This window comes from Ursus maritimus, unplaced genomic scaffold (assembly GCF_017311325.1).
Source record: "Ursus maritimus isolate PB19 unplaced genomic scaffold, ASM1731132v1 scaffold_35, whole genome shotgun sequence".
Classification (NCBI taxonomy): Eukaryota; Metazoa; Chordata; class Mammalia; order Carnivora; family Ursidae; genus Ursus; species Ursus maritimus.
This window is the reverse complement of record NW_024426119.1, coordinates 25009576-25028177: the sequence shown is the minus strand read 5'-3', so window position 1 is coordinate 25028177 and position 18602 is coordinate 25009576. Positions and strand designations below refer to the sequence as shown.

Below are 18602 nucleotides of genomic sequence, written 5' to 3'. Positions count from 1 at the left end.
TATTTACATGTGCACATACTTACCTCAGTGCCACAATAGCTTTAAAAGCTGTGACTAGAATGAGCATCTAGAATTTCCAGCTCCTAGCCTTGGCTACCCACGGCCTATTATTATAGGACAAAAGAATGCCAATCTCTGATTTAGGAGCACCTCGTTTTTCTATTATTCCATATGGTCATTAGCGCACAGTATTTCTTCTTCTTCTTCTTTTTTTTAAAGATTTTATTTATTTATTTGACATTGAGACAGCCAGCGAGAGAGGGAACACAAGCAGGGGGAGTGGGAGATGAAGAAGCAGGCTCATAGAGGAGGAGCCTGATGTGGGGCTCGATCCCATAACGCTGGGATCACGCCCTGAGCCGAAGGCAGACGCTTAACCGCTGTGCCACCCAGGCGCCCCCCACAGTATTTCGTCTTACTGTTCAATTCTACAATATGATATACAGACCAGAAAAAGCTCTGTCTCTAACCATTTTAGTGCTTTTTGCTCTTGTTCCAGGAGAGCAATTCAATGATGGTGGATCCAACCAACGACATCCGGATAATAGGCTCCATCACAGTGGTGATCCTTTTAGGAATCTCAGTAGCTGGAATGGAATGGGAAGCAAAGGTGATTTTCTCAAAATAATGTTATCAACCACTGCTGCTCGGGTCTTGACCAAATTGCAGGAATAGAACAAACCCCATATTCAAAAAGAATTGCTATTATTACTTGCTATGGCGAAGGTTGCAGGTTAGCACTGGGGGAGCCCCAAGCCCTCCAAACACAAGGTCCAGGCAGTCATGACTCCCCACTCATGTGTCACATGATTGGGCCTGCACTTTGTCCTTCTTTGTGCTGTCATCATCGTGACAGAGACACCACGGTTGCTGCCATCTTCACACCCAGACCCCTTAAGATCATAGCAACAGTCCATGCTAGAAACCTGTGTGTCTCAGTCCCACCCCTGGTGTCCCATTTTCCAGCTGACTGTGGGTGCTGAAGCCCATAGGAAATGGGCTTCTCCCACATGTGATGGGAGTGGGCATAGAGGCAGAAACTATCACTCTCCCCCGAGACGAGGTACTTCAGGAGTAAGTCCTGGAACTAGACAATATCTGAATTTAACTAGTAGGAATACAGTAAATTTCTGAATGACAGGAGCGTGTCTTTTATCTGATTTATAACTCTACAGTGACTGGTATAATTGCAACTGGTTTTAAGTGCCTGGAGATACGGTACCTCGACCTCAAGAGGTCACCAAAGATTGAAAAGTGGCCAAACCCACCCACCTCCATGAGGCAATGAGAAACATTCCCATACAGTGTTTATTTGTGGATTATGCATTCACACATTAAACAAAAATTAATTCAGTGCTTATTATGTGCTGGGCATTCTGCTAGATACCGGATATTCAGTGATGACCCAAACAGGCACAATACTGCCCCTAGTTGAACATATGGTCCATGGGGATATGAATAATGATCAAGTAGATAAACAAGTAAATATAGAATGGTAAATTGTGAAGGTGCTATAATGGATATAAACAGGGCACTCAGATAGAAAATAAGGGCGCTCTACTTATAAGGACTTTTTTCCTGGAAGGAGGCAATGTAGCTTCATAGCAGTAAGGGTAGGTTTAAAGCTCTGTTGCCACAGCACCTGGATTTGAATCTGGTTTACATCTGTATGACCTTGAGAAAGTTGCCTAACCTCTCTGTGCCTCAGTTTCTTTATCTTTAAAATGATGATAACAATAGTACCTACTTTGTTATTGGTGGTATTATTCATCTGAAAGAATACTGGTAAAGTGAAATCTGTCTGTTATTGTTTTTTTAAGATTTTATTTATTAATTCGACGAAGATAGAGACAGCCAGCGAGAGAGGGAACACAAGCAGGGGGAGTGGGAGAGGAAGAAGCAGGCTCCCAGCGGAGGAGCCCGATGTGGGACTCGATCCCGAAATTCCGGGATAACGCCCTGAGCCAAAGGCAGAAGCTTAACTGCTGTGCCACCCAGGCGCCCCCTGTCTGTTATTGTTAAGCCCTCAGTGAATGTTAGCTGTTCTTATTTAGATTCAGTAGTCAAGAAAGTCCTCTCTAAGTGACTAAGACTTAAAGGAAGAGAAGAAGGAAATAGTTAAGTAAAGAGCAGGGAGAAGTGCATTCCCTACAGAGGGAACAGCATATGGGAATGCCAAGAAATAGACCCTTGAAATGTCCGCAGGGGGAGAAGGGGGATAAAGAAAGACAATTTGATTGGTCAATATTGCAAACCGCTTGTGCTGGGCGCACACTGGTGGCCCAACATCAGGTGCACGAGGCATCATGGGAACTCTACGAATTCTTGTGTTATTAACGCAACTCCTGTTGCATTTCCTGGGAAAGGAAAGAATCCATAGGCACTCTGCCTAGAAAAGAAATAATTCTATCAGCGATAAAACTTTGGGCTCCATTTATATTCCTAAGGGCACTGCAGTAAGTTACTCACCTAGTACTTGGAATGTTCAAGTCCCCAAGCACGTGCTCCCTTTAAAAATGTAACTTCTACACTCAGGTCAGATAAGGCTTGTTAAGATGCCATTCTATAAGATACACTATTACTTACTCTGGGTAGTAGTTTTTTTTTTTTTTTAAGATTTTATTTATTTATTTGACAGAGATAGAGACAGCCAGCGAGAGAGGGAACACAAGCAGGGGAAGTGGGAGAGGAAGAAGCAGGCTCATAGCGGAAGAGCCTGATGTGGGGCTCGATCCCATAACGCCGGGATCACGCCCTGAGCTGAAGGCAGACGCTTAACCGCTGTGCCACCCAGGCGCCCCTCTGGGTAGTAGTTTTAATCAGAATAGCCGGATAGAGTCTTTGTCCAGTGGACTTTCAGTGGACATGACTTTTGTAATTATGTAAAAAGTTGTTAAGTAATTCTAAGTTGGTCTCCTTTTACTTTGCCATTCCAGGCTCAGGTGATACTTTTGGTCATTCTCCTCATTGCTATTGCAAACTTCTTCATCGGAACCGTCATTCCATCCAACAACGAGAAGAAGTCCAGAGGTTTCTTTAACTACCAAGGTACGTCTGACAAAGGAGTTGCTTTGCAATCAATGGTTCTCCACTGCCCGCCTCCATCACCACCCCTGTGACCCCCAAGGCAGCCATTTGAATCCCAGTGTGATCCAGGGATGAGCCTGGGTTTGGACTCAGGAGATCCAGAGTAAGTCTCAATCCTGATGCTTGGCAGCTAGACTGGTCACCGAACATGTTTGGGGCTCAAATTTCCCTGCTGAAGTGTGGGTGATAACAGCTTCCCGAGGGGATTTTCGAGAAGTAAATAAAATAGTGAACCCAAAAGTGCTTTGAAAACCTTCAAGGGTGGGACAAATCGTTGTTTCCGTCAAATAGTAGAAGTAGAGTTGTACATGCAAGGAAAGAGAACATAGTTCGGACAATTTGTTCAACCCTTGAGAACGCTAAAGCCAAACATGGCCATTTTCCTGTTAGACTTTTTCTTTCTTTCTTTCTTTCTTTCTTTCTTTCTTTCTTTCTTTCTTTTTTTTAAAGATTTTAAGTAATCTCTACACCCAACATGGGGCTCAGACTCACAATCTGAAAATCAAGAGTCATACGCACCACCTCCGGAGCCAGCCAGGTGCCCCCCTGATAAACTTTTCTGCACCTCGCTTATCTCTAGCAGTTACTTAGTTACGTATCACTGTCCGGTGTTCAAGCACAAAAGATCGTAGGAGTTGGCATGGCATCCTGAGCGGATGTCACCAAGCATGAAATTCTACTCCACGTACGCACACCTTCCTAGTTTTCCACTCAAGCTTCCTCAAGAATCCACTGCTGAGACGTAAAAACTATTTCCCTTCCTCATTTATTCAGTTGTTAGTGTCTGTTTTCTTTTGGTATCAGATCACCTCCTTCTTCCTGATTCTTCTTCTTTGTGAATTTTGTCTTGTTTCCTTTGCATGTCAACACCCTTTTCCTTTCTGTGCTTTTCCCTCCTTCTAGCTCCTACTGGATGTTTTCTGATGACTTACATTTTCTTTCCTCGTTTTTGCATCATCCCAGATTCTTTTGTTTGCGTTTTTCTTCCCTCCTGTTCTGTGTTTCTTCGACATTGTTCCCTTCTCATTTAAGTAATTTGTTGAGACCCCACGGGATAGTATTATTTTATGACTAAAGTTCCTTGCTACTATTATTCTCCTATATAGGAAAATTTGCTATAGAATTTAAAATCTACTGGGAGCAAGGAGTGGGAAAGTTGGGGCGCCTGGGTGGCGCAGAGGTTGGGCGTCTGCCTTCGGCTCAGGGCGTGATCCCGGCGTTCTGGGATCGAGCCCCACATCAGGCTCCTCCGCTATGAGCCTGCTTCTTCCTCTCCCACTCCCCCTGCTTGTGTTCCCTCTCTCGCTGGCTGTCTCTATCTCTGTCGAATAAATAAATAAAATCTTAAAAAAAAAATAGAAAAAAAAAGTTCATTAAAAAAAGGGGGTGGGAAAGTTAGAACATAAGTAGCAAAATTTTAAGATAGTTTCACCCACAAGTTGCTCCTACAATTTAAAAAAATAAGCATAGAAAAACTGTGTTGGGGCGCCTGGGTGGCACACCGGTTAAGCGTCTGCCTTCGGCTCAGAGCGTGATCCCGGCGTTATGGGATCGAGCCCCACATCAGGCTCTTCCACTATGAGCCTGCTTCTTCCTCTCCCATTCCCCCTGCTTGTGTTCCCTCTCTCGCTGGCTGTCTCTATCTCTGTCAAATAAATAAATAAAATCTTAAAAAAAGAAAAAGAAAAACTGTGTGTTGGTAAGAGTATTTATTCACATAAGAAAGAAGTTGTGTATGAGGAGGGCAGTGTATGTGTGGTATATTTGTGAATACGCCAGCATGGTCATGGGAAAAATTCTCCATTTCCCTCTTTTTCAGTCTTCTAGATTCAAAACAGTCAGGAGGCCTGGGTCTCTGTGGGCACAAAAAATTTTTCAAAGCTGTTCTAGAGACCCAAAGCCTTGTGATACATACATATACTGTTGGCAAATATTGACACGAGGCTCATCAAGAGTATGCCAACATCTTCAAACTCATTCCATTTAGAATATAGGGACCTTGATACATTGAATATAGGGACCATGATACATATAGAATATACATTGAATATAGGGACCTTGATACATATAGAATATAGGGACCATGATACATTGATAGAAGCTAAAGGTAACTGTATCTCCTTTTCTGTAAAGAAAGTCTGCATGATAATATTCTCATTATTTGTGTTGCAGCATCAATATTTGCGGAAAATTTTGGGCCAAGCTTCACGAAAGGTGAAGGCTTCTTCTCTGTCTTTGCCATTTTTTTCCCAGCAGCTACTGGAATTCTTGCTGGTGCCAACATCTCGGGAGACTTAGAGGTATGTCGTTTTGCTCTGCTTTTGTAATCCCGGGAAGCGGTGGTGTTGTTGGTGAGCCCCGCGAGCTATAGAGGTCAACAGTGACCATAGTTCTCTACTGACGGTAAAACCAAAATTTCTGGAAGGGTCCCCAGTATTTCAAAGTTCTCTCTTTTAATGCCAAAATTTTTAATGCCAGACCATTCTACTTCAGATAGTCCATCCCAAAGTTTTATTCAGTGATATGGGAAGGATAGAGAATATTAACAGTGTATAACATTTCCAACAAAATGAATATAGCTCAGTGAAAAATATATCAGCACCAACCTTTCTTTTTTTAAACACCTAAGGAACAAAACCACATAACATCCAGGAAAAAGAAAACAAAACTAAACACCCCACTCACTCCCCCAAAAAATCACTTTATTAGTGAATTTTTATGTCATTAAATTCAGAGATACATTCACTCGTTTAATTGGTATTTATTTAGCACTGCATTCATATTACTTTATGTTCAGTACTGTAAGGAGCGCTATGTTAGAATATTGGTTTGAATGTTTTATAAAAGACTGGTAGCAGTGACCTAAACAAAATAGAAGTTTATTTTTCTAGTGGATAAAAATCTGAGCTCATAGGCCATGCAGTGGAATAAGGAAAGTCTGCTCCAAATGGTAGCCTAGGATCCCATATGACCTCTCTTGATTTACCACTCCCTTGGGATTTGCCCTTACCTGCAAGGTCCAAGATGACTGGTCACGTCCAAGATCATGCTCCGGCCCACAGGAAGAGGAGTAAGGAATAGAGGGCAAGCAATTCCTGGAGCTTGCATGTATTACTTCTGCTGCCATTCCATTGGCCAGAATTTAGTCTCTGTGACCTTGCCTAGTTGCAAAGAAGGCTGGGAAATGTAGTCTCTATCTGGGCAGCCATGTGCCTAGAATCTTGGGGAATTCTTGTGTCAAAAGGAGGAAGGTGGGAATGGATATTAGGGGAGAGTAAAGAGTCCCTACCGTATACAAAAAAGAAGACACAGGTTTCACCTCAATACATTCATAAACAAATTTGGAAGACAAGAAATATTTGTAAGAGCCATGAAGAGACATGTATAAGTGAAAATCATATGTACTGTCTAAATAAATTGTGAGATAAACATAATAAACAGATAATTGTTAAGTCCGGGATGATTTCCTCAGGGACGTTACTTTGAAGTGTGAACTTAGAGCAAAAGCTCAATGCTGACTATTGGTGAGAAAATATAAGGGTATTCCAGGTAGAGAAGACAAAAGAACAGTCAGGCAAGGAGATACAGGAACCACTAAGGGATCCCTCACAGTTTACCTGGAGAAGCCCTGACGAGGCCGGATGACCTTATAAGGGGAAATCTCCATTGGTGGGACCGGAGCAAGAGGTGCTTACCCTGGGATGTAAGTCCGTGAGAGTGGGGACCTGGCTTTGGTTCTATTCACTGATGCCTCCTCACAGCTAGGAAGCTATCAATAAATATTTATTGAGTGAATGAATAAAGGCACTTCCATTTGTCATATTAGGGACCACAGTGCTATGTTAAATTCTTGAGCTGAGATCTGGCATAAAATAGATTAGGCGAAGGCTCAGAAAACTAAATAACTTGTTCAAAATGATTCTAGTAGTTAAGTTTCACCGCTTAACGAAACTTAGCTATGGAGGTGGAGCTGCCGGCTTTTCAGGTTTGGAAAAGTGTCAGAGGTCACTGATCGAAAGTTTTGCAAACTGTAAACACACATTTAAATGAAAGAATATTGTTCTTTCCTTAGAAACAAGTTCGTATTAGATACTTAGTCGTCAGTTCAGCTCAGCCGACACTTACAGAATGCCTGCTGACGCCAGGCACTGGGGAAGCAAGGAAGAGCTCAGTCCTCCCTTCCAGTTGCTCACGGTCTAAGGCGAAGACAGACTTAATCCCTCTGATTTCATGAGAAGCAGGAACAGAATCATGTGCAAGATGCAAGATTAGGATGTGGTCGACGCTCAAAAAACAATAACCTAACAGATTGCTTGTGTATTCTGTCTTAAGAAAAAATATATAACATCTAATAAAGAAAGGTGAAGGAAGGTTAGATTTTTAGGTTACAGCTGGGGAGATGGAAATTAACATTTAGAGTGAAACCTAAGAATTTGTCAAAGTCCTGGTCTCTGTTTAGGGGAAGGGGAGCCAGAGCAGACAGTGTGAATATATGATCCTACATTGAGATACTGACATCCTAATTTATATTGGGTCAAGTCTGACCCTCATGTAAATTCTGAGTAAGTAATTTCAGAGTTTGTAGCAGGCAGTTCTACGTAATAACTAAGTTTTCATGTTTGAGGTACATGACTCCCTTCCGCCTTCACACCTCTTATCTTTATATATATTTCCTTTCTTCTCATTTAATTTAATCTTCCCATTTCACTCAGATTACAAGAAATAGTTAATAAAATAAAACTTGAAACTAACCTTGAATTGGGAGATTAAGGGGGGCCCATTTCAGCCACAGTTACCTTCTTCTTCCTTCGATGTGCTGTTCAACTGCACGCATTAGGCAAAATCACTTTTGCAGACAATGGTTTGGAAGAGGAGGCTAGTTATGTATGCAGCAGAACCACCCTATATGCAAATATTCCTAGAAGAGTGGGAAGGAATCAATGACCACAGAGTGGCTCCATAGGGCTGACTTACCCCCATTAAGGGCAGATTCGCTTGTATAGTAATTTCCAGCTGTTGGGGTGGAAATTTATCATAAGTTGGCCTCTCTGATGGATTTGATCAGCAGATTTAAGTTAAAAACAGAAACAAAAAAGCTCAAACTTTGACTGCATCTATGGCTTATTTGTATTGATACATCTCAGGTCCTCTGCTGGGGGAACTAATATCTACTGAGATTGTGCCTCCCTCGATTCAATATTTATTGACTCCTACTATATGCCAGGCACTGTCTTGTATAAGCAAGAATACATTGAAATCTTCATTTAATAATCCCTGTTAAGTTGAATTCAATTATTAAGCAGTTATGCTGCTTGGAAATTGATTATGCTATGATTTAGCCCCATTGTAGGATATAAAATGGTATGTTATATATGATGTGAGCTCAGCCCAGTGAATTTATATACATGCATAAGGAAAAGAAAAGCCCATTTTCTGGTATTAGCTTAAATTTGCCTCTTTCTTTATGCCTACTTATGGAAATTAACGATCTCTCACTGCAGTCATTCCTGAACTAGATTCCAAACGGGAAATATGAGGGATTGGAGAATTTAGTAGATCATCCTTTTTGCTTCAAAGTTATTTTTTTTAGGGCAAGCCTAAGCTCAGTACAAAACCTATACCCACACACGGATATTTTCAAGGTGCATCAATGTGTGGGGCGTGTTTGTGTCTTTCCCCTAATGCTTTAAGATTTGATATACCCGCATGAAATTCACAGGAGATAAAGGGGAGGGAGATGCATTAGTGAGTGAGCTAACTGGTCTACTTTTCTATAAGAACTCTGTCCTGGACAGTTAGAGATCTCTTCTATTCAACGCAAAGTTCTAGAAATTTCTTTATTTACCCCGAACACCTGTTATTTGTCCAAAAAGAACTCGGGCTCACCACTTTGCCATTGCTTAATCTTTTCTTCCGAACCTGCCTCAGGAAGGGTAGCCCAAACATTTGAAATACGGTAACAGCGCCAAGTCATTTCTGTTTCTTACTCTACCCTGTCTCTTCATCCCACCGTGTTATTTCTTCAAAGGATCCCCAAGATGCCATCCCCAGAGGAACCATGCTGGCCATTTTCATCACCACCGTCGCCTACATAGGAGTTGCTATTTGTGTAGGTAAGTTGTATGTCTCTGGTGTCAGAATGCCAGAATTACAAGGAGTCTGATTGTCCTTCATGTCCAGTGAGCTTTTAGTGCATCATAAGTAGAAAGTTTTTTCAAAAGACAACATTTTTAATTCCCTTCCTGGGTGCTTTAGGGGTTCGAATGCAGGTAAGCTGTAATACAGGTGTCTCTGGGTCAGGGCTAGGGTAGAGTTCATTGGACTGTCATTCTACCTGAACACAAAGAGAATCCCAGTTGGCTACACTAGGTAATAATCCCACTGCCAAAGAAGCCACCACTCCCAGCATCCACCTCCCTTGCCCTGGGAGGCAGGTGAGAAACAGAGCAAGAGAAAAGAAGCCAGAAACAAAACAAAAACAAAAACAAAAGCCTTAGGTATGTATGAAAGGCATAGAATTGATGGCTCTATCTCCTCCTTGCACAACTGTCCTTAATAGGGAAATGTCACTGTTACCAGTTGGCAAGAAATCAGAACAAGACTCAGCTGCCAGCAGGGTGGGTGGTCAGCCCCCACATTGCTCAGGAAGCAGAAAATACGGGGCTGCACCTGCTGTTCCTAAGCTGACTTGCGTTCCACCTGCTGCCTGCAGCCACACCTCCTCCTGGATGGGGGTCACCTCCTGCTTATGCCATAGTAGGAGAGGAAGAAACGTGGAACATTCGGAGAAGAAAACTCTTTTCTGTGCACACTAGGGAATATAGCTCCCCACTGCTGAAGCCCGAATGACCATTTTACCGAAGGGCACATCCCAATTGTACTCTGCTTAAAGGAAATTGGGGAAGTGCATTTATCTTACCTTGGTTTCTGGAGAGAAAAGCAAGGACAGTTAACTTAGATTCTCGTTTCTCTCACTGTCTCTTATTTGAGGAAATTGGATAATGTTAGCTATATTGCTGTGGCATTTCCAAGTTTAGTTACATGTAAAAAGATTTTATTCCAATACTTTAGAAAATTGACACATTTTTAAATGACATTGAAATCACCTTAAGGAAAATTTCCCAAATGGTTTCCTATCTCATACAATGTAAAAATGAAGGAATGAGTAAAGTTATAGACCTGATTTCAGAGATTCTTCCAGTTTTTGCCTGGGGGAAAATTCTGTTTCTGTATTTTTCCCTGGCGAGGAGAATAGTCATGGGGTCCATGGCCTGTCATTAGTGCAAGTTATGGCTCATGGCTTGGCTTCATGGAAATTGAGGGAGTTGTATTATGCAGAAGCCAAAATATATGATTCCAAAAAGTCAGCTCAACAGAAATGAACAATGCAAAAGGTAAAATCTGGAGCAGATGGTTTTGCTTGGTAACCAACATTCATAATTTCAACTGTTTAAGCAGAGGCTAGGAGGCCTCAAGGCTATGTAAGCAGGATTCCTGTACTGATTATCTTAAATGACTCTTCCAACTCGAAGATCCTATTGTTTTTAAGTCTTTTACAGATTCACAGGATATGAATTCCATGGATAAAACTGAGGGTTCCCATTAGTACCTGTCACTGGGACCTCTCTTAAAGTTATTAGCAAGGAATGAAAACTCAGACCAGCCGAAGTTTGAAAAGCAAAGTGAACAGTTTTATTGGGATTTAGTTTGTGAAATATTTATCCTGAAGGTAATTCAGAAAAGTTCCTACATATTTCCCACATATATTCATATATTTCAGTAGTCCTATCAAATACATAGTGGCAGAGATTATGGTTACAAACTTCATAAGGAAAGTCTGTTTAAAAAAATATATATATATCTCTAGGATCTTTAAAAAGTTCATAACTCCATTTCTAGGAATCTATCCCAGAGAAATATTTCGAAATAGAGAAGAAAAAAATTGTGCACAAAGATGTTCATCATAGAATGTTTATAATGTAAAATAACAGAAATAGCAAAATGGATAAAAGTAATGGAATAAACTGATATTTGATAGAATATTATTTGACCATTAATATTACCAAGGAAATCTCAATATTTTATCCCCATTTTCTTTATTATTTAAACCCTTAAAATTCTATAGAAAGTGGAATTATAACTGTTTAAAAAATTATGCAAGGACTACCATCAGTTGAAAACAAGGGCTCAGTTCTCTTAATTGTCGGAATTCAATAATGCCATCCCTTAGTTCTCTCACAGATGAGGAAATAAATCCTTCTACCTGAAAAATACCTAGTCAGTAACACCAAGCCAGCTATATGATTTAAATATTATGTGCAAAGCACTGCCGTGAGCATTTCAGAAAGTCAGGGATGGAGAGTTCCAACCCCCAAGTGTCTGTATTACAAAGTTGTAGGTGAGAGCTTGGACCTAAACTCCCCAAGGCAGTGGTAGTGGCAGACTGTCAGAGACAGGGGGCGCTCTCGAGCCTCTGAGGATGGGAACCTCCAGGCACCATGTCCCCAGGATGGGAAGAGAGGATGGCAGTAGACCTACTCAGACTCAAAGTAAGCTATGTTTTCGGGAGAAAACCCCATGGAGCAGAACCCTTTTAAAGAACTGATGAGCCACGGTTGTTTCCCCAGGGGCCTGTGTGGTCCGAGATGCCACCGGGAACATGAATGACACCATCATTTCTGGAACGAACTGCAATGGTTCAGCAGCCTGTGGGTTGGGCTATGACTTCTCAAGATGTCGACATGAACCATGTCAATATGGGCTGATGAACAATTTCCAGGTTTGAAGAGAAAAAAAAATGTGTATTGCTATTGTTTTCATTTGTAGAATGTCACATGTAGAATAATGAAACTTCTGACTTTGAAACTCATTGATTATTGGTCCATTTGAATTCAGCAAGGAACAATTCATGCATGACGGAAGGGAGCCCTGTAGACATTACTGGGCGGCAAATCCTGGGGTCACATTTACTGTGGTGGGGAGAGAATAGGCGGTTGTATGAATTGCATCACCAGGGAAAGATGATCACCTGACATATTGCATCTTCTAATCATTGGTGCAAGATTTCATGGTAGCAAAAAGGAGAGACTTAGAGTGTTAGTATTTGGAATGTACTTTGTGCATGGATCTCAGTTTTGGGAAAGCCCCTGATATGGTCCTGGAGTGACTGGAAAACAAGGCCAAGAGGGAAATTGTGACTGGCAGACGGGGAGGTAAATGAGGGGGATGGAACAAGGGAAGTTGGGAAAACTTGGAACTTGAAACATCAATTTGTCCGAATGATTGGCGAGCGGAGGGAGAGGTAAATTTGTCATGAAGGCTTCATTCATCTATTTTAACAACCAGTCAAGAGAAATTAACTCAGCTGAAGTTATTATTCCAAAACATGGCTTAAATTGATAGAATCTCATGATGTCTCAGATCTAGAATTATATTTAATGAGCACAGAGAAAGCAAAGGTTTGAAAAGGCTCTATGTGCAGGAGGAAGAAAGGCAAAAGCTTTTCAAAAGACTGGTAAACAGCTGAGCCCTCCCCAAACCTTATTAAAATACCACTTTCTGCTCAATAGAATTTCCCATCATCAAAGAGACATATGCCCACAACGAAGGGGGGAAATGTCAAAGTCCTTGAAACCGTTTCCTTCTTTAGTCTTTCCAGTATCTTCTGGATGTATTGTGGTGAGCATTTCCTATTTTTATAAACAACGACAAAATGGCCATTTCCATTAAAAAAAAAAAAACAAATACTAAAGAACTTGAGAATGAAGCAGGGGCGGGAATCTGGTCAGAAGCAATTAGCTTATAAAGGAGATTCCAAATCACGGAAAGTGGAGGGGAAACATTTGCACGAGATGTTGGCTTTGTTTGTTTTTGAACTGTCTGTTGGATGAGTCTCCTCACTCGAACGTCTTTTCTCAAGGTCATGAGCATGGTGTCCGGGTTCGGCCCCCTCATCACGGCTGGTATCTTTTCTGCAACGCTCTCCTCAGCCTTGGCCTCCCTCGTCAGCGCACCCAAAGTGTTCCAGGTGATACGGGCCAAGAGCACGTTGCTTCTCCCTACGTCTGTTTCCACTGGTGGTGGATCAAGCTGAAATATTTGTTCTCACCAGCAATCACTGTCCATCATTTTCTGAAACAGTTTAACGTTTGCATCTGTTCGAATGCTGTCTGCCACGCAGTGGAGATCGAGTGAAATAATACAAAGAATGATGGAGTGCAGTGTTGACTTGTGCCCATGCTGTGTGTCACTTCATCTTTCTCCGAATCTTCTTGTTTGAATCACCCAGGGAGAATGACTGGGCATAGATATAAATGACGAATTTCTCCTCTTCTTTTCCATTAGGCTCTGTGCAAGGACAACATCTACAAAGCCCTGCAGTTCTTTGCAAAAGGATATGGAAAAAACAATGAACCCCTGAGGGGATACTTCCTCACTTTCGTTATAGCCATGGCGTTCATTCTCATTGGTTCGTAGTTTTCTTGTGCTTACTGAAAGCTAAAGAATTCTGATTACTGATAGGGTTTTCCTTTAGCTTGAAGAATTACCTGTTTTCTGTTTAATATCCCTATTGGGAATACTGGAGTCTGTTTAAGAAGGAAATGAGGAATCCTTGTGCGTAGAGGGCCTTTGAGGACTTGAGGTTGACTTTGGACTTTAATCTCTTCTTTCAATCTGAATGTTGGAAATCCATGCAGCTAAGTGCAACCGAATCCTTCCTCCAAGCTGCCCGGTATCCTCTCCTTCCAAAGCTTTCCCCAGCTGCCACCTGTCTCTACATCTCCTGGCCTGGCAGCTAGCAGGAGAATTGAAGTGTCGTTTACAAAACGTGGTCCAGTGACCGCCTATATCAGAATCAGAATCACTTGGGGTTTGTTAACGTGCTGGTTTTTTCAGACCCAGCCCTGGAGTAGAATCCGGGTCCCTGGGGATAAGGAGTCTGCATGTATACAAGCTCCTCAAGAGATTTGTAGACCACTGAGGTTAGAAAACCACTTGCCCAGACTGTCATCTCGGCTCCCTCTCCCTGAGCAATAGAGAAACAGCTGCATAATCGTGGAGAGCACATTTATCAGCGTTAGCCTGCACATTCCTCATTCCTTGCTAAGGTGCCACCTTTGCTGGGGAACAGATCAGAGGAAAAGAAGCCAAAGGCAAGGCCATGCTAACTCTGTCTAGAAGGGCAGAGCCTTCCTCAGCGCAGTGGGGCCAAACAATAAAGGCTCCTCATCATCATAAACTCAGAAAGTGACTGGAATGCCTGAATCCTCGTAAGATTTCTACAAGGTTGAAGAGGGGGACGATATGACTGTGTCTGGTAGATTTTTTAAAAAATTAAACAAAAAACGATTATGTGCAGAAATGTTTCCATGACATAAAGACCTCAGATCATTGCCCTACAATGCATTTGTGTGATTAAATAGCCAAAATTTAAAAAATTGTATAAATTAAATATTATCCTTAAAAATTACTCCAAACAACATAGATGAGCTTCATGGCACAAGCTTCACGGCGGCTATTTTTGCCTACTTCCTTGCTGGCATCCATGATCTAGATTCATACCCAGCTGCCACCTGCATCTGCATCCCTGAGGCTGATAAATGAGAATGTTTCTAAATTATTTCTTATACAGCAAACCATTCGGCTAGGATTAAATTATACTGGATCTTTAGCTACTGGGGTAAACATTTTTTTGGCAAACGTTGAGAGCCAGAACTCTCTAGAAATGTTAAGAAAAGGGCAAAGGACTAGCAAGAGTTCTGAGAGTCAGGGAGAGCAAGTTGGGCATAGATATTTCCAATTAGGCGTTGCGGGTGCCCCGGTATTTAACTAATCTGTCGCCCTGCAGAGCTTTTCGCTTGTATCCACAGCAGAGAAAGAGTGCAGGATTTGGGACCTCTGGTAGAGCGGCAGGGGAGTTTATCATCTGTCCAGTGGCCAAACCCTCTACCCACTCCCATTTGAATATTTGCTAGGTTGAGGTCTTGTCTATTGTCTATTTTCTCATTGGGAGGTTTTTCTTGCTCCTTGCTTTATGGAAACCCTGACTGAGAACATATCTTTAAATGAATGCAATCCCAAAGAGAAATCACTAACTTCTTAAACTTTGACAGAAGCTAGCTATGTTTTCAATTTCCAAATAAAGTCAAGCTTCCAGGCTCTGACAGCTGTTCAGCCCCTGGTCTCATCACTCACACGGACATGCTCACTTCTGCTTCGTTCACAGCCGAGCTGAACACCATCGCCCCCATCATCTCCAACTTCTTCCTGGCCTCATACGCACTTATTAATTTCTCCTGCTTCCATGCCTCGTATGCCAAATCTCCGGGTAAGTTGACTCTTGGAAGCTAAAAGAAGCCTAGGCAGACAGTTAGTTTGTCTCAATAAGATGAAATAAGTCCGTGAAAAGTGCTCAATCTGTGTTTTATGTGTCCTTATATCCTAGTGGGCAACGTAATCCACTTTATTTTGGTGAGTTGGGGAGGGGGGTGATTTCTGAAATAGAAAAAGAATCATTTGAGCAATGGCCTTTTTGACCAACCGTAAAGTCAATTTTCTCCTGCGGCAATAAATTATTCATTGCAAGACAAACCACATTTATTTCAGCAGTCGAGAAACACCACTATTTATTTCCAGGGTGAAAGTGACCACAGAAGTGGAATAAATGTATATATTTGAAACTTCCTTACTATCAATTTGTTTCCTGCCCATGGTGCAGAAGAGAAGGATGAGTAGTTCCCATAATTACCTGCTGAGTCACAGTCAATGCAGATTCGTGCTGAAGCCAGTGACATCCCTGCCCTCCGCAGACTGTGGTCGAAGGAGGTGCAGAATTTCACACCAAAGAACCTTCCCTATCTCGCCACCTCTCACCTCTTCCTCGCTTTCATTGGCTATTAGAATTCCTTCTCCCTTTCCACTAGAATAGATACTCATCACTATTGACCTTCAGAAAGTTCTTCACCACGAGGGCCTTTATCAGGGATATAAACACATTTCCACTCTGTTAGGGCCTGCTGTGGTCTCGAGCCTCCTTCAGAAAACCTGCTGCCAGCAAGACAAAATATGGATGGAAGGGGAGCTTCCACCCAAGGCCACTAGGCTCCAGAAGATAACGGAGGAATTTTTATTTCTGTTGTGCTGTCTTCTTTTAAGCAGAGAACAGAAAGTTCTAGTTAGTGAATACAAGTCATAGAAATGTGAGCTTCTGTGTCATGTTATGTTCATCTTTGAAAAACGAGGTGAAATAATAGAGTAGGTAAGGGAAAGAGTGGAAGGGAAGGAACGAAAGAGGACGAGAGAAAAAGAGAGAGAAGAAAAATAGCAGACCACATAGAGACAGGTCGATACACAAACCCATGAAATGACACCCACAATGCCCCTGTGACACACACACAGCCCAACTCAGAAAAATAAGGGCGTTTCCAGCGATGTTCTCAAAGTGCTATTTCCATCTTGTGGCCATTTCAGAAATTGCTCCTGAAGACTTGGAAAGCTCTGTTGTATTTTGGCAACTCCCAATTGAAAGCGTACTTCCCCCACCGTTCAAAGGCCCTTCAAGTCAGAGCTTCCCCAGCCTGACCCTGCTGTCCCCCCGCTTCTGCATGGCAGGGAACTCATAGAACACGGGCGCTCCCATGCATGTATGCACCGTGTGAAATGCAAAATCTTATTAATGCATCAGGTGTAAGAAGACATTGCCGAAAAATGTCTCCGTCTTTTCCCATAGATGATTATTTCTGAAAAGGCAAGTGCTGTCCTCTTAAGGTAAAGCCAGAGCTAGCAGGAAGTTCGTGGCTTGACTTTCGATGATGCTCTGCCTTCTCCGTGGGAACAATAAGCCCATTGTCTTCACTTCCTCTTTTCTTGGGGCCATCAAGGAGTTCCCCCGCTCCTTCCCACTAGACCCCCGCTCTTTTCATCTCTCCGGCCTCCTTTCAGCTCCTGATGGTAGAGATAGCAGAGGCTTAAGGTCTCACAGTTGGGGAAGACAACTGGGACGTGCAGGGCATACGAAGAGGCCATAAGTGACACGTTTTCTGTATTTCACAGCGTTCTTATTTGGTATACCTTCCTCAGCCAGACGCCCGAAATCACAGAAAACTAATAACAGAATTGGGAGCTTGACCCGAAAGTTCTGATTTTTATGCTAGGAAAAACTGTTGCCTGCATGCTAATCCTAGGCGGTGGTATAAAGCAGGAGTGTGGAAGTTTTTCTTATGCACCGAGATTGTTTTTTTCAGGATGGAGACCTGCATACGGAATTTACAACATGTGGGTGTCTCTTTTTGGAGCTATTTTGTGCTGTGCAGTTATGTTTGTGATCAACTGGTGGGCCGCTGTCATCACCTACGTCATCGAGTTCTTCCTCTATATCTACGTGACTTATAAGAAGCCAGGTAAGATAAGGACTGTGTGGGAGGAGATCTTGGAAGTGCTCTCTAACTCACCATTCACTCAACAAACGTTTATGGAGCAGCCCCTGTGTGCTTGGGTGTGCCATGTGAACGGTGGATATTAATAATGAAATACAGCATAATAATGGTTAACCATGTTGAGCACCTGTGATACACCATGCACTCGCTGAATCCTCACAAGAAGGCTGTACATTAGGTATTATTCGACCCATTTTACAGGTGAAGAAACTGGAGTTCAAAGAGTTGACCACTTGCCAAGGTAACAGGATATGATGGAGCTGACATTTTAAGTAGAGTATATGATACCAACCCCCCCACACACACTTTCCATTATATCTCCTTCTAAAAATCCTGATAAATAAGATATAGTCCCTGTCCTCAAGGGGATCACGGACCCACACACAAGCGACTAACCATAAAGCAATAAAGTAAGTACCATGCAATGTCATAAGAAAATTACTGAGAAGAGGAGAGGGAGTGATTAGCTCTGATTAAACTTGTCCAGGAAGACTCTTCTGCTTCATGGCTTGTATTCCCAGGGCTAACACTCAGTAGATACTTAATAAACATTTGTTAAATGAGCAAATAAGCTATTTAAAAAAAAAAAAAAAAAGGACAAGAGACTAGGGATTGGTTAATCAGAAAGAGCCAGAGAAGATTATTCTGGGCAGAAGGAAAAGCATGAGTGGTGTTAGGAGGCGTGCAAGGACATGGCATATGTAGGAAACTTCAAGGCTTGTAACGTGGATGGAGTTCTTGGGTGCTAAGGAGAAGGGGCATGAGATGAGCCTGGAAGAGTAGGTTGGGGCCAGATAAATAAGAAACATAAATGTCATGCTAAGGAATCTGTGAACAACAAGAGGCTGCCATTGATCACTCAATTATACCTGAGCATTGGATGTTAACTTTAGAATCAACAGGAAGGATGGACTGAGCTGGGAGAGTCTAGAGAGCACAGAGTGTGGTACAGGGAGGCCCAGTCTCAGGAGCTGGACAGCCCCAAGCCACCCTATATGTCCCTTACCCGTACTGCACAGGAAAGTAGAGAAGAAAATAGAGAAGAAGGGAGAAAGCAACTACCTTGGAGGGATTTTTTGT

The 18602-nt window shown here is 42.3% G+C and overlaps 1 protein-coding gene across 3 annotated transcripts in view; it reads left to right on the top strand.

The window, feature by feature from the left end:
- SLC12A1 (solute carrier family 12 member 1) overlaps positions 1-18602 on the top strand; it is an 83410-nt gene that overhangs the window by 20308 nt on the left and 44500 nt on the right. For all 3 annotated transcript variants that reach the window (XM_008705930.2, XM_040620657.1, XM_040620658.1), the window contains exons 6-14: positions 500-610; positions 2937-3048; positions 5260-5387; positions 9116-9200; positions 11715-11866; positions 13007-13114; positions 13432-13555; positions 15314-15415; positions 17331-17486. In XM_008705930.2, coding sequence (XP_008704152.2) covers positions 500-610; positions 2937-3048; positions 5260-5387; positions 9116-9200; positions 11715-11866; positions 13007-13114; positions 13432-13555; positions 15314-15415; positions 17331-17486 — 1078 coding nt within the window. The remainder of the gene's footprint in view (positions 1-499; positions 611-2936; positions 3049-5259; positions 5388-9115; positions 9201-11714; positions 11867-13006; positions 13115-13431; positions 13556-15313; positions 15416-17330; positions 17487-18602) is intronic.